Source organism: Lepisosteus platostomus, chromosome 4 (assembly GCF_059453375.1).
Source record: "Lepisosteus platostomus isolate fLepPlt1 chromosome 4, fLepPlt1.hap1, whole genome shotgun sequence".
In the NCBI taxonomy this organism is placed as follows: Eukaryota; Metazoa; Chordata; class Actinopteri; order Semionotiformes; family Lepisosteidae; genus Lepisosteus; species Lepisosteus platostomus.
Genome location: NC_142614.1, coordinates 20,744,900 through 20,757,808, shown reverse-complemented (window position 1 = coordinate 20,757,808; position 12,909 = coordinate 20,744,900). Strand labels below are relative to the sequence as shown.

At 36.0% G+C, this 12,909-nt stretch overlaps 1 protein-coding gene across 2 annotated transcripts in view; it reads right to left on the bottom strand.

The window, feature by feature from the left end:
- Positions 1-1,148: 1,148 nt before the first annotated feature.
- Positions 1,149-12,909, bottom strand: part of prlra (prolactin receptor a) — a 32,744-nt gene continuing 20,983 nt past the window's right edge. For both annotated transcript variants that reach the window (XM_088628992.1, XM_088628991.1), the window contains exons 4-9: positions 11,150-11,319; positions 7,388-7,551; positions 4,895-5,036; positions 4,098-4,194; positions 3,364-3,433; positions 1,149-2,745 (exon numbers count right to left, since the gene is read on the bottom strand). In XM_088628992.1, the coding sequence (XP_088485118.1) occupies positions 1,759-2,745; positions 3,364-3,433; positions 4,098-4,194; positions 4,895-5,036; positions 7,388-7,551; positions 11,150-11,319 (1,630 nt within the window). In that variant the 3' untranslated portion in view covers positions 1,149-1,758. The remainder of the gene's footprint in view (positions 2,746-3,363; positions 3,434-4,097; positions 4,195-4,894; positions 5,037-7,387; positions 7,552-11,149; positions 11,320-12,909) is intronic.

Below are 12,909 nucleotides of genomic sequence, written 5' to 3'. Positions count from 1 at the left end.
ATCCACAAAGATACTTACAGGAAAAAAGTTTGCTTTTTCCTATATGTACAGTATCTTGAAACTACGTGTATGAGACTGTAGGTGCCTTTTGGCTTATGACACTTCATGGTAAGTGTTTAAATTTAAATTTAAATTTCTACGCCAGGATGAATTAAAATTTCCTTTTGGTGTGTCAACATGTATATGAATGCAGTGCTTGACCTGCTTTTGACGTAATTGATTATCTTCCAAATATTCAGTTATTGGTGTTTCCAGTTACTATATATGGATTAGTACTGTATACTAATAAGAGATTTAAATGTATACTTTACACCAAGAAACGTTTTCTAGAGTAACATTCATATTCCATCACCTGCAGGACCTATCATGATAAAAACCAAGGTAATTATACTAGAATATTGGTATTTTCCTTGATTGGGACACTCAGAATTGATTTCTTTTATTGGATGTGTCAAGACAAAACTGAGAAATAGACAAATCATTCTACCTGAAAAGAACACTGTAGTTTCAGTTATTAAGTAAGTCTCAGCCATGCTGCCTCTATTACTGATACTTTAGTAGTTCGAGACAAGCCTTGTGTTACATAGAATTCCTCTGACTTTTGTCTGGCTGAAAGAGTTGACCACCCTCCAATGAACAAAGAGGCTGCTGCTCTAGAGTAGGAGTGGAGATGGAGGAGGGGTGCGGAGTGATCACATCTAGAGTAAGCCAGACTTGCGTCTATAGTGATTTCATAATGGGTGACTGGTACAAAAAAGGGGCTTGTTTTCTTTCCAATCTTTGAACACCACTTAATTTTATTTCTTGCCTGGGACTTCTTTCATTTCTTATGGGATCAAGGGCGATCTGTTAATCAATAATGCCATTTTTTTCATGCTACACTATACCTGCATGGTTTTTTTATGCAAAGAGGATTGCAAAAAGTCGTCTTGCACTGAACGGGAGGACCAACCAAAAAACATCAGGTGTGTTCAATCTGTAAATAGCAGATGAGTAGTAGTTGGGCTCAGTAGAGTAACTGAACCTCAGATGAGTAATTTGAATTTAACAAATTACAACAAATATAAAATCAAACTTGATTTAGTGTTGTGTTTCACTGAAATATATTATAAGCTTAAATGTTCTGCTCATGAAAGAAACAGTGGGAGTTTATCAATTGCTGCTCTTGAGCTCATTCTTTCAGAACTTGGATAGTTACTAGCAACTAAACATACAAAGTTACCAAGGATTGCAGATCACTAAACCAATTACATCTATTATTGAATCTTTTACTGGCATTGAAAAACAAATCAGGAACTTGATTGCACATCTGTTCACACACACGCATATAAGTTCACACAAACATTTAACTTGGAACTTACATATCAACTAAATCAACTTTCTTCTTTCAGAAAGTAGACATTTGTCACATATTGCATACTGTTTCATTGTACAGTGCATAAAATGTACACAAATCCTCCAAAGAAAACTATTTTCAGAAATCTTCTGGCAATTAAATGTCATAGTGTATGCTGCAGTTTATGAAGGATCACTAGAAATAAACATGGTGCAATCAGACTTTCTGTATGTGTTCAGATGAAGCAAATTCAGAGATGTGTCTCCACAAAACATTCATAACATCCATTCTTTTAAAATGGTGTTCAAAGAAAATATGCCTTTCTTTTTCCAAAGTGCTACAATTTTTCATTTTGTTTTTGCCTCACAAATAAGCATGCCAACAAAAGCAGTGGTGCTCTCTCCCTTGAGCGACGGAAAGAGTTAGTTGAAGGCAGGCAGTATAGGGGTTGTCTCCACATAGCCATTTGGGGCGAGCTGCATTCCCTCTTGAGTGGGAGAAGCAGAGATAGTGTTTGCTAATTTCCCGGGCTGCCATTGAAGACAGGGGTTTTCTACTGTGTCTGTTCTTTCGTGACCTTCAACAGAGATATGGGTTTCTGTAGCCCTTTGCAGCAGAAGCACATTTCCATTTGCAACTCCAATCACCTTGGTGTACTCTTGCCCTGTGAATTGTGGTGGTAAGACCTCATGTCCTTCCTTGGATTTTGGCTTCAAAATGAGGATGTTCTCCTGGTTCACTTTCTGAACCTCAACATATTCTACCATTTTGGACGGTGGGAAGGAAGGAGCTTCAGTTATTTGGCTCCCAGTGACCTTCATATTGAATTCACTGTAGTCCTGTAGGTTTCCGTAGCCTGTAGAGGTTTTGCTCAGGCGGATTTCAGTGTTGTTCTCCAGCTGGTCATCTTGGCTTATCATAGAGTGGAGATTGCTGGTAGTGTATCCTGGCCTCTGGATTTCAGGGAGAACATGGTGGGATGGTTTTTCATGGTCATGAAATGAAAAGGCTGCTGGCCAAGTCTTGGTCTTCCCATTAGTGGTTTCAGTGTTGCCCAGGTTCCCGCCTGGGCTCCTGTTCCAAGACAAGCTGCCACTTCTCTCTTTTGTGACTTCGCCATGGCTGCCTTCTTGTGCAAAACTCCTGTCTACCTGGCCTGTTACTTTGGACTCAGGGCACTTTTCCAAGAGAAGAGTATGACTGTCACAGCTCCCCCGGCCCGAATCGTTATCTGACGTACTCTTGGCTGGATTCATTTTACCCTCCTGATGATCTTTCCCGTTCATCACCAGCTCCCTCTTGTCACTGTCGTCCACCTCCAAAAATTCCACAAGCAAATCCTCACAGTCGTTGGTGGGAGGGAAACCCTGGCTGACCAAAGCACTGAGCATCTCTTCTGATTTCCCACTCTAAATACAACATGGCAAAAAAACAAAGGATGAAATCATGTTGTGAATGTATCTAATGTGGAGCTCTACAGAGCATTAGTGGCAAAGAAAAATATTATATCACATCACTGTCTCAGCAACTACACTAAATGTCAAAACAACGGGCTATTAAATTCCTGGTTGCCGGATACTGAACTGTTTCTTTTGTCATTGGGTTCATCTTCCCAGCTGGTATTGAGGTCTTGGTTATGATTGTTCATATGAAATTTTAGCACACGTAAGTAATATTTCATATTTTCTACTGTTCGGTTTTGAGCAGTTCCAGTTCAGAAATAGCAACATAAGTTAAGGAAGACTATTAAAATATGTGCCCCGTTTTTTAGTAGGCAAATTTTATCCCTGAACTAAACTAATCATATTGAATTTACTTTGCTTCTATTTATATTGAAGGGAGAGTAACGCTGATCTTTCAGAATTTGTACAAACGTTTTGCAAAACAATGATTTGCAAAAACAATTTGGCATATTAGACAAGCCTCCTGATTTTCCAAGCATTATTCTATTGATAATAAAGTGCCTTATTTCTTCACTTATTTTATGTAATGGAATAATTCAATCCCCAGCAATGTCAGAAACATACCTTAAGCAACTGTGTATCAAATCCTTTAATCTTTGGTCCAGGGACTGGTGGCAACAGGTAGCGTTTCACACTAAAATAAAAACAAAGGATGTTGCTGCAGCTTCCCACTTCTATATCTGCATTCATCTCCTCTAAGTAAATATTATTACAATTTCTTATATTAATTTCAAACATCACTTAAATGCAATGACGAAGACAATGAAAGGCATCCGGAGGATCAAATGATAATCAAACGATAAACATTAAACACATCAATTCATTGTAGATTTGCTGACCTTTTGAAATAATGGAAGCATCCACAATTTCTAGATTTTTATTTAAAGAACCCATTCATGGTTTCTATTTTAAGTTTTTTAAATTCTAAAATGACTCAAATTGCAGATTTTCGGATCTGTTTCAGCAAGTGCTTCACCACCAAATACCACATCTTGCTTCTACTCTCTGACATTAAGATGGACAGTTAGTGGGAAATGAAACAAGACCAAGGATCTCAGGGCCTGCAGTTCAAGGATCAAGGTGCAAGGTGCATCTGGATTGGTCTTCATATTTGTAAATTATTTAATTTTGTGCATCGGAATGCTATGAAGTGAATGTGAAAGTGGTACCGTATATATTATTCAACAAGAAAACAGAGGAATCAGCAAATGATCTATTTTTTGGAGTGGGTGTTCCCCTCAAGACATACTTTAACAATTTATAAGGAAACAACCCTTTGACCTTTATATTTTTCATACCTGTTCCGCTTAATAGTTATTGTCCATATTACTATTAGAAAAACAAATGCCGACAGGATTGCTATCAGTATCCACATGGATCTGTCTCTTTGAATGTCTGCAAACAAAAACATTTAGAATGAATTATGAAAATGGAATATTCTCAAACTATTACTACAAACAAAGAACAAATCATGGAAAAATATTATATTTTTTTCTCCTAGCTATTTTGCTTTTAGCAATTCATATTTTTCTCTTGCCCTTACTTGTCTGCAACAGAAATACTAGTCAGTGGCAGATAAGTCCAGCACAGTATATTCTAAACACAGATATATTGCAAATATATTGCAAATTTACCACGTCACACACAATATTTTTGCGGAAAAGCTGTGCATTAGACAAATGAATCTGCTTCACTTTTATATAAAGATATCCCTCACCAAATGAAAATGCATCAAAAAAAATAACCCATGAAAAAAATTAAGATTTATTAATGAAATGGAGATTGCAGGTCTGTCTTGCACCACAGTGATTCATTTTTTAAGTATACTTCTTACTAACTTGCATATCATAATGAAATGAGCATCCCATGGTATTACTTAGAAGCACTAACAAAGGCAGTTACTGGAATGAGTAAGCTATATAAATCTTAACAGCCAGGATATTACATTAAAAAATTCCAAATAAAAAAAGATTATAGTATTAATACAATTTTATAATGAGTGACATAAGGTAATTAATTGATAAGGTGAAAAAAAGATTAAGCTGCAAGGTACTGTAAGTTATACTGAGTCTAAATAAATTGGTTTTGGACTCACAGTCAGGGATTTCAACGTAGGCAGTGGAACTCCATTCACTCCAGTATCCATGATCTGGTCTACATCGAACTTGTACCATGTACTTCTCCCATGGGTGCAGACTGAAAATATTGTACTGTTTCTGCTGACCAGCGAAGTGTTCCTGCCAGAAGAGAAAAAGAAAGGTAATTAAGTAAGGTCAGCAGTGTTTAAAAGTTCAGCATTTCTCCACCTCACCATTTATTTTCTATTAATATTTTATTATTTGCAAGCCATTAATCTAGCTTGAATCCTTTGTATTAAAAGGAAGGATATCTAACCAAAGAATCCAAAGAAATGCAAAGATGTTTCTGATGTAATTTTAATGTTGTTTTACATAACATATTGGGCCACAAATGACATCATCTTGTACACAAATAGGTTAGTGTTGTCTAGGCTGCTAATGGTTCAGTGATCCAGTGAAGACTGTTCTTGCAGGCATTTAAGATCTTGTGAACTGCAAATAAATGTCAGTCTTGTCAGCTCTCTAAATAAGGCTTAAAGCTTAGTGCCCGCAGAATGTTTTCATTCAAATGTGTCCTTTATTTTCTTTAATAAAACATACACCTGAACCAGATAAACCGTTGGTTTGTGTTAGTGGGATTGTGACTTGAAAGACAGACACAGTAACTTTAAGTAACGTTAAGAGCAGTATCTTAAAATTAGAAGCTAGAAAATGCCTAGCATTACCATATATCTAGTTGTTGTACTGGTTTATGGGAGATGTAGTGAAGATGGGGATTTCGTAATGACTTTTGTTTCTTTTAGCAATCATTTTCAATTTTATGTCACATAAGAACTCTCCAGGAGAAAATAAGACAAAGTAGTTGTGTATGTATAGTTGTGTATCCTTTATTTATTTTTTTTGTCATGGAAAATATTTTTTGCTACTTTTGAATTTAGCCTTTCCAGAGAAATACTGTCAGGAGTCTAACAGGAGTTATACTATTTTGCTCTTTTCTATTATTTTATTCTATTATAATATAATATATAATATAATTTATAATTATAATAATATATTCTATATATTATAATTATATTATAAAAAATACACGTATGTTGCTTTAAAATCACTTTATAAGGAAGGTTAACTATTATACAGATGTAGTATTGCACAAGGAATAATGGGATTAAATACTCCAAATTATTTTATTGCTAAATACCTCAAATAAAATTAAGACTTTATATGAGGAGGCACTCGCTGACAGTCCATAAATACATTACTTAAAAATGCTTATAATATCTCATACTGTATTTGTATTTCTTTTGTATCTGTAATTTGTATAGATAGAAACTGTTATTAGGGCTGCACTGAATGAGAGGTTACTTTTTCATGAAACATTAATTTAATGGTGAGTTCAAATCCTCTGACCCACAATAAAGACAATCCATCCATTTTGTAACTGCTTTATCCAATAACACAGGGTTGCAGATAAAGCAGAATCCCAGAAGCCAATTAACCTAACTCTATGTCTCTGGACTGCAGGCAGAAGTAAGAGCAGGGTTAACACTTTGAGAGCTTATAAACCCCAACCAGATAGCACGCCAGGTCTGGAATTAAACCCAGAGCCCCAGCAAAAATAATAAAAATTACAACAAAACCATTGAAGATTCATAAGATGAATGTCTGTCACAAAACAACTCAGGCTGACCAGAAGCAAGCATCCGCACTGCCAGATTAGACGCAGGTGTGACAAAAAAGCAAGCCTTAATATGCTGCAAGCCACATGAGCTCAAGTCCCAGAGTAAAAATAAATCTGTAACTCAACACACTATAATGAAAGAACCTTTGGTATGCAAAATCCTAAAATATTATCTTCAGCCAGTGAAAGAAATAATATAATGAAAACCCTATTATTTCTTTCAGCTAAATGTCCATTTAACTTCTTTTCCCCTTCCATTTCAAATTTTAATTTGTAATTTCTATTCCAATTAAAACGTATTGATACAAACACCAAATGAAAATGAAAACTCACAATGGATTGTTTCTGAGAAGTTTTGCTTACACTGAGTGTTTCTATTATTAATCGGGCTTAGTTTTTTAAAGTGCAGTGACAAACACTAAAAAAAAAAGAGTTTAGTTATACCACTAGTCCAGTTTATGCTGTTATGTATTGCATCAAGCATTGCATTAAGTTGATGTAAATGTCATTTGGATTAAAAAATGAATAGGAACAACATGTAAACCTCCATAATTATTTTCCCCAAAATTGATTTAAACAACTTTTAATCAGCCAAGATGCCAATTCTGGTCCACCTAGAGGTTTTGAGAAACTACAAACAAAGGTCATCTGAACTAATGCCAATGCACTTAACAAGGTTGGGGAACTCCAATATCTTTCTGAAAGTGCCTCTTCTTGCAAAATGTTAGGCAGTGTAATGGATGTTTCCTTACCAACAACAGTACTGCATCTTTTGCAATGCAACACTATATAATGTGCGACCAAACACAGTACAAAACGCAGTTTTACATACCTCCCAATTGTCCTCTTTCTCTCTTTTGACTCGAACCTCATATATAAGAGTGATCCATCCCGATTTGGTGTCAGCTTTGTGAGGGGGTTCCCATTTTACCAAAAGGCAGGGGTTCTCTTTGTTCTGGAACTCCACTGTCACGTTCTCAGGTGCATGTGGCTGGACTGTAAGAAACACAGCGAAACAAAATTGCAGTGAAATCATGTGTTTACTGAATTTGCAAAGTTGGAACGTAGCCAGCCTAATAACCATTTAAAACAAAAGTCAATTTTGATGTTATAGGTTGTATCTAATATGATTTGATTTTCAGTGTAATTATCTCTGGAACCCTTTTGTTTGTATTTAGATGCAAGATAGCCGAATAAGCAGAATAATTGATTCTATTAATACCAATACACCTATTTCTATGGAATTAGGAAGAGGTGTTAGTGGGGCCAGCAGGGGGCGCTCACCCTGCGGTCCATGTGGGTCCTAATGCCCCAGTATAGTGACGGGGACACTTTACTGTAAACAGGCGCCATCCTTCGGATGAGACGTAAAACCGAGGTCCTGACTCTCTGTGGTCATTAGAAATCCCAGGGCATTTCTTGAAAAGAGTAGGGGTGTAACCCCGGCGTCCTGGCCAAATTTCCCATTGGCCCTTACTAATCATGGCCTCCTAATAACCCCCCTCTATGAATTGGCTTCATTACTCTGCTCTCCTCCCCACTGATAGCTGATGTGTGGTGAGCGCTCTGGCGCACTATGGCTGCCATCGCATCATCCAGGTGGATGCTGCAGATTGGTGGCGGTGGAGGGGAGTCCCCATTACCTGTAAAGCGCTTTGAGTGGAATGTCCAGAAAAGCACTATATAAGTGTAAGCAATTATTATATTATTATTATTATTATTATTATTATTATTATTAATTAGAAGCCTTTCGTTTCCCTTTTGTGTCTATGGTGAAATGAACATTACTGTGATTATACTGCAGGTATATAATTTGTCTTTTTATGCTACTAAGAATAAATGATTTCAATAATTTTGTTTCCAAGACAAAACTACTGCAGAATGTCCATTTGAAATTGGATACAATGGAGAGTGCACAATTTTAATTTAAACCAGTCAGGTTAAGGAGGTTTCTGTTGACAAATAAAGTAACGTTTGGCCTGTTTTGAGACAACAGTGTATTACATAGTACAACCAATACTTAAAATTCAAAATCTGATCATTAGCAGGCTTCCTACTTTGACAAACATCATGAACAAATACAAGCAAGAAGACTTCAAACTTAATTATAGCCTACTTGAATGGATTTTCAATTCCACTTCAAAATGTGTAAATAAAACCCAGTGGCAAAATCACACTTGAAATAATTGTAAATTACTCCTTGTGACTTACAGTATGTGCATCTAATAACTTATCAACAAGGTTGGAAGATTCACCTGCTTCAAACTGGACTACTACATGTTTTTATTCTTTAGGTACATAATAAAATAGGGAGCTGCATATGTGAAGAACAAAAATCTTTTGAATAAAATATGCAGGACAAAATACATGTACCACAAAGCTTGTTCTTCAGAGCCACACCTTCTCTAGTAAAATATCCCAAAAGGCAGTTACATAATGTTAATGGAAAACTACCCTTTCACTTTCCACTCTTATAGTTGTTTAAGTAAGGATTGGAATCCTTCTGATATGCTACTGAGCTGAAACGTATTTAAAATGTAAACTTATTTAAGGAGACACTTTAAATAGGACTAGAGGAAAAAGCCATCGGCATAAAAAATATTGTGCCCTTAAATTACAAAATATTGCTTCATATGTTTCTGTACAAAATGTTTATTTAGACAAAAAATCATAGTGTTTATTGAATAAAGGTGGTGCTGAGTGCTTCCAGTCAACCAAAAGCAGACAACTGGCCCCTAGGGCTGTAAAGGTTAGGCATCACACTTGATTACATAATGGAATATCACTAGGCACTCTGCTGGAGGTGAACTGCTGATAGCTCAGGATCAGGCACTGCTGTTGTTGACAGCAGAAAAGAATGAGGACAGGTCCTATTTAAAGTAAGAGAAACTGGGACTTGCTTGCATTTGTTAAGAAAGTTTGAATAAAATTTAGCCTGGACAAGGAAACAGCCTTGAGTTCATATACACAAATGTACTGTATATGAAATACAATGCACACATAATGCAGTAGTCTATATGTTAGATAGATAAGAAGGGATCATGAATCTTTTTTTACTATCAAAACTCCAGAAACGTACTTTTGGTTTTGAATCTGGGAAAAACTTATACTACCTTCAACTTCAAATCTGCCTTATATAGAAAGTGTTTTAGGATCTTTTGAAATGAAAAGTAATGTATACATTTAAATTGATAAATTATTACTTTGTATTGTGGCACAGTGGTTAGGATTGCTGCCACACAGTGCTGGGGCCATGGGTTCAATTCCAGATCTAGGGTGCTATCTATGTGGAGTTTGTATGGTCCTCCCATGTTTGTGTGGGTTATTTGCCCTTTGGAAAAATTGGTCTTGGTGTGAGTGTGTGTGTGCCCTGTGATGGACTGGCATCCTATACAGGGTGTATCCCGCCTCCTGCCTGCTCCTAGTGCTGCCCACACTATCCCCCTGTACTGGATAAACTGGTTTAGAAAATAGATTGATTGAATATTTTTATTATTAATCGCAGACGCATCCAAGTAAGCGGACACTTAATAAGGAATTAAAAATCCATGGGATTTTTTTCATTTTGCCACTCTTTGTTTTAATTGTCATGCACCCAGTCTCTTAACAGCACCCAGGTGGATGCTGCACATTGGTGGTGGTGGAGGGGAGTCCCCATTACCTGTAAAGCGCTTTGAGTGGAGTGTCCAGAAAAGTGCTATATACAGTAAGTGTAAACAATTATTATTATTAACAGGTATGTCTATTTTTCAGGAAATGATGCATTTTATAAAATAAACTTAATCTTTAAAGACATTTTTTTCTCCATTTCAATTTATTTGTATTTTCTCATATTTTCTTTTAAATGTTCTTTTTCTGTTGAATCTGTGTAACTTGGCTGCAGAAAACTGGTTTTGCGTCACAAATTCAGGATTGTATTGCCAGTATTTATTTGCTTTGATCATCCATCTGCTAAGGACTCAGCACAATTGCTCCTCAAATCCTAAATGTTCAGTCTATTATTTCCTGTAATATCAGTGGCTAACAAACACAATACAGTAGTACCAGGCTGCTCATAAGGCTTAAAACCTGTTCATCTTCATTTTCATAGCATTAACGTGGCTTAATCTATGCACCTTGAGTTAGTAATTTTCCAAATCTTTTTTTTAATTATTTTTCAGGTCAGCCTCCAAGGTTCACTTGCTGTACAGAAATACACTAAGCACCATAACTGACTACATGAGCTGTGCATTGTGATCCAATTTAGCATTAGTAAAGTAATCCCTTTTAAGCTTACTTAACAGAGGCATAATCCAGTGAGAGATATGACAAAAACAGAACACAAACAACACAAAATATGGTGGTTCATTAACTATGTATGAACTATGTCTGAACAACGTATGTGCCAGCATCCAACATTTTAAATTAAATGTCTAATTCCAATAGTGTCACATTTAAAGATGTCATTTACTGTACATTGTTATATTTTGTTCAGGGCACCTGCTTGAGACAGTTATATTTCACTAAACTAAACCACTAGGACATTTTAGCAAAAACACCCACTGTAAAGTCCCTTTAAATTAACATAAATAAACACAAAACACAGGAAACCTACCATTATATGCAACGTCCACGTCCAGTGGGTCAGAAAAGCTCCTTCCCAGTGCATTGGTAGCTACAACTGTAATGTTGTAGTTTACCCATATGGAGGTGTGCTGTTTGTCAAAGTAACAGGAGTTTTTTCCAGCAGTCTTGTAGTCAGGACACTCATAGACTGTGTCAGAGCTGCAGAGAAAAGTGGAAGGAGATTGCATCATTTACTAGAGAATTGACAAAAATCTAGATTACAGAAGATACATTTACCAAAGGATTTACTCCAGATTATTTTCTGGTCACCAATGCCCACCTGCCTGCAACTGTCCTATCTATCCGTAGCAAGTTAAATTAGAATCACCTTTATTCATCAAGTACATTTCATGTACAAGGAATTTACTTTGTTTTACATAGTGCAGCACAAACATTTTACATATGCCGTCCACAAATGAGACAACAGACGTCATCAAGAATTCTGGTTAAGCAAAAACACAGCCCTAGGAAAGAATCTGTTTAAATACCATGTGGTTCTAGTTTTAATAGACTGGTAGTGTCTTCCTGAGGGAAGTTTTTGAAACAGGTGGCATCTGGGTTGGAGGTGACATCGGCTATCTTTCCTGCTCATTTCTTTGCTCTAGAAATGTACTGATTATCAATGGAGGGCAGATGACAACCGGTGACCCTCTCTACAATGTGAAAAACACACTGCTGTTTGCCTTAGGTGCGTGCAGATATGTCAAACCAAATAGTTAAAGAGTCAGTTAGAATGCTCTCAATAATGTCTCCGTAAAACTGGAATTCACTGTAATTTGCTCCACAGTTTTTTCAGTTGGTGCAAAAAGTACACTTTCTGCTATGCTTTCTTTGTGATACTGATGATATTCCTGTCCCATATAATGGTATTTAAGATCATAATTCCCCAAAACTTAAAAGACTCCACTGCACATATGAACTACATATATCCACCACATACTGTATAAAAAATAACATTCCATTATGGATTTACTGCACAAAAAGTAAAATGGCTGTAGCTTCATGACAGTTAAAAATCCTTTATTGCACTGTTTTTTCTACTGTAGATAGGCCATTCTTCATCTTAATAAACTTTAAGGGTGATTTACATTTTATTACATTTAAATATTTAAGGGTGCAAAGGTAAAAATAAATCTAGCCCATTAGATGTGTACTACTGTGGTACTGTATGTCTCTACACAGCTGAAAAAGGAATCTTGCAACAAATTAATAAAATTTGTGTATATAGCAAAGGGTTCTTTTTAATGGCCTGTGTACTTGATTATAAAAGGATGTAAATCTACACAACATGAGCAAAAGGTCAATTAGGAACACCTAGAATAAAAATGTATATTAGTGAATGGTTTTAGAGAACTGCTTGAAGTACCAGTCAGACAGTAGCTGGCAGTTTAAACAGCTTTTAAAGTTTAATACCTTTGGAATCTACTGCACAAGAACAATTTGTGATGATTGCAAAAAAAGCATATCAGAAATATGTCCCAGAGCTTGTGAAACACAGTAGAGGTAAAAACATTTCAGATATAATAAGCATTCACAAAGGCAACAATGGATGAAAATGTAAATGATGACTTTTAGTAATGCATGATTTGTTATATCATGTGGCAGTATTTAGGACACACCTTCAGTCTTCCATTAAAGTCTATTAATTATTTTTATGTTAAACAATAATTTAAGGCTGATACACAACCTTAAACCGTCACTATAAGTCACTTGGAGTTCCAGCAATAGTGTCTGGGAGATCATCATGAA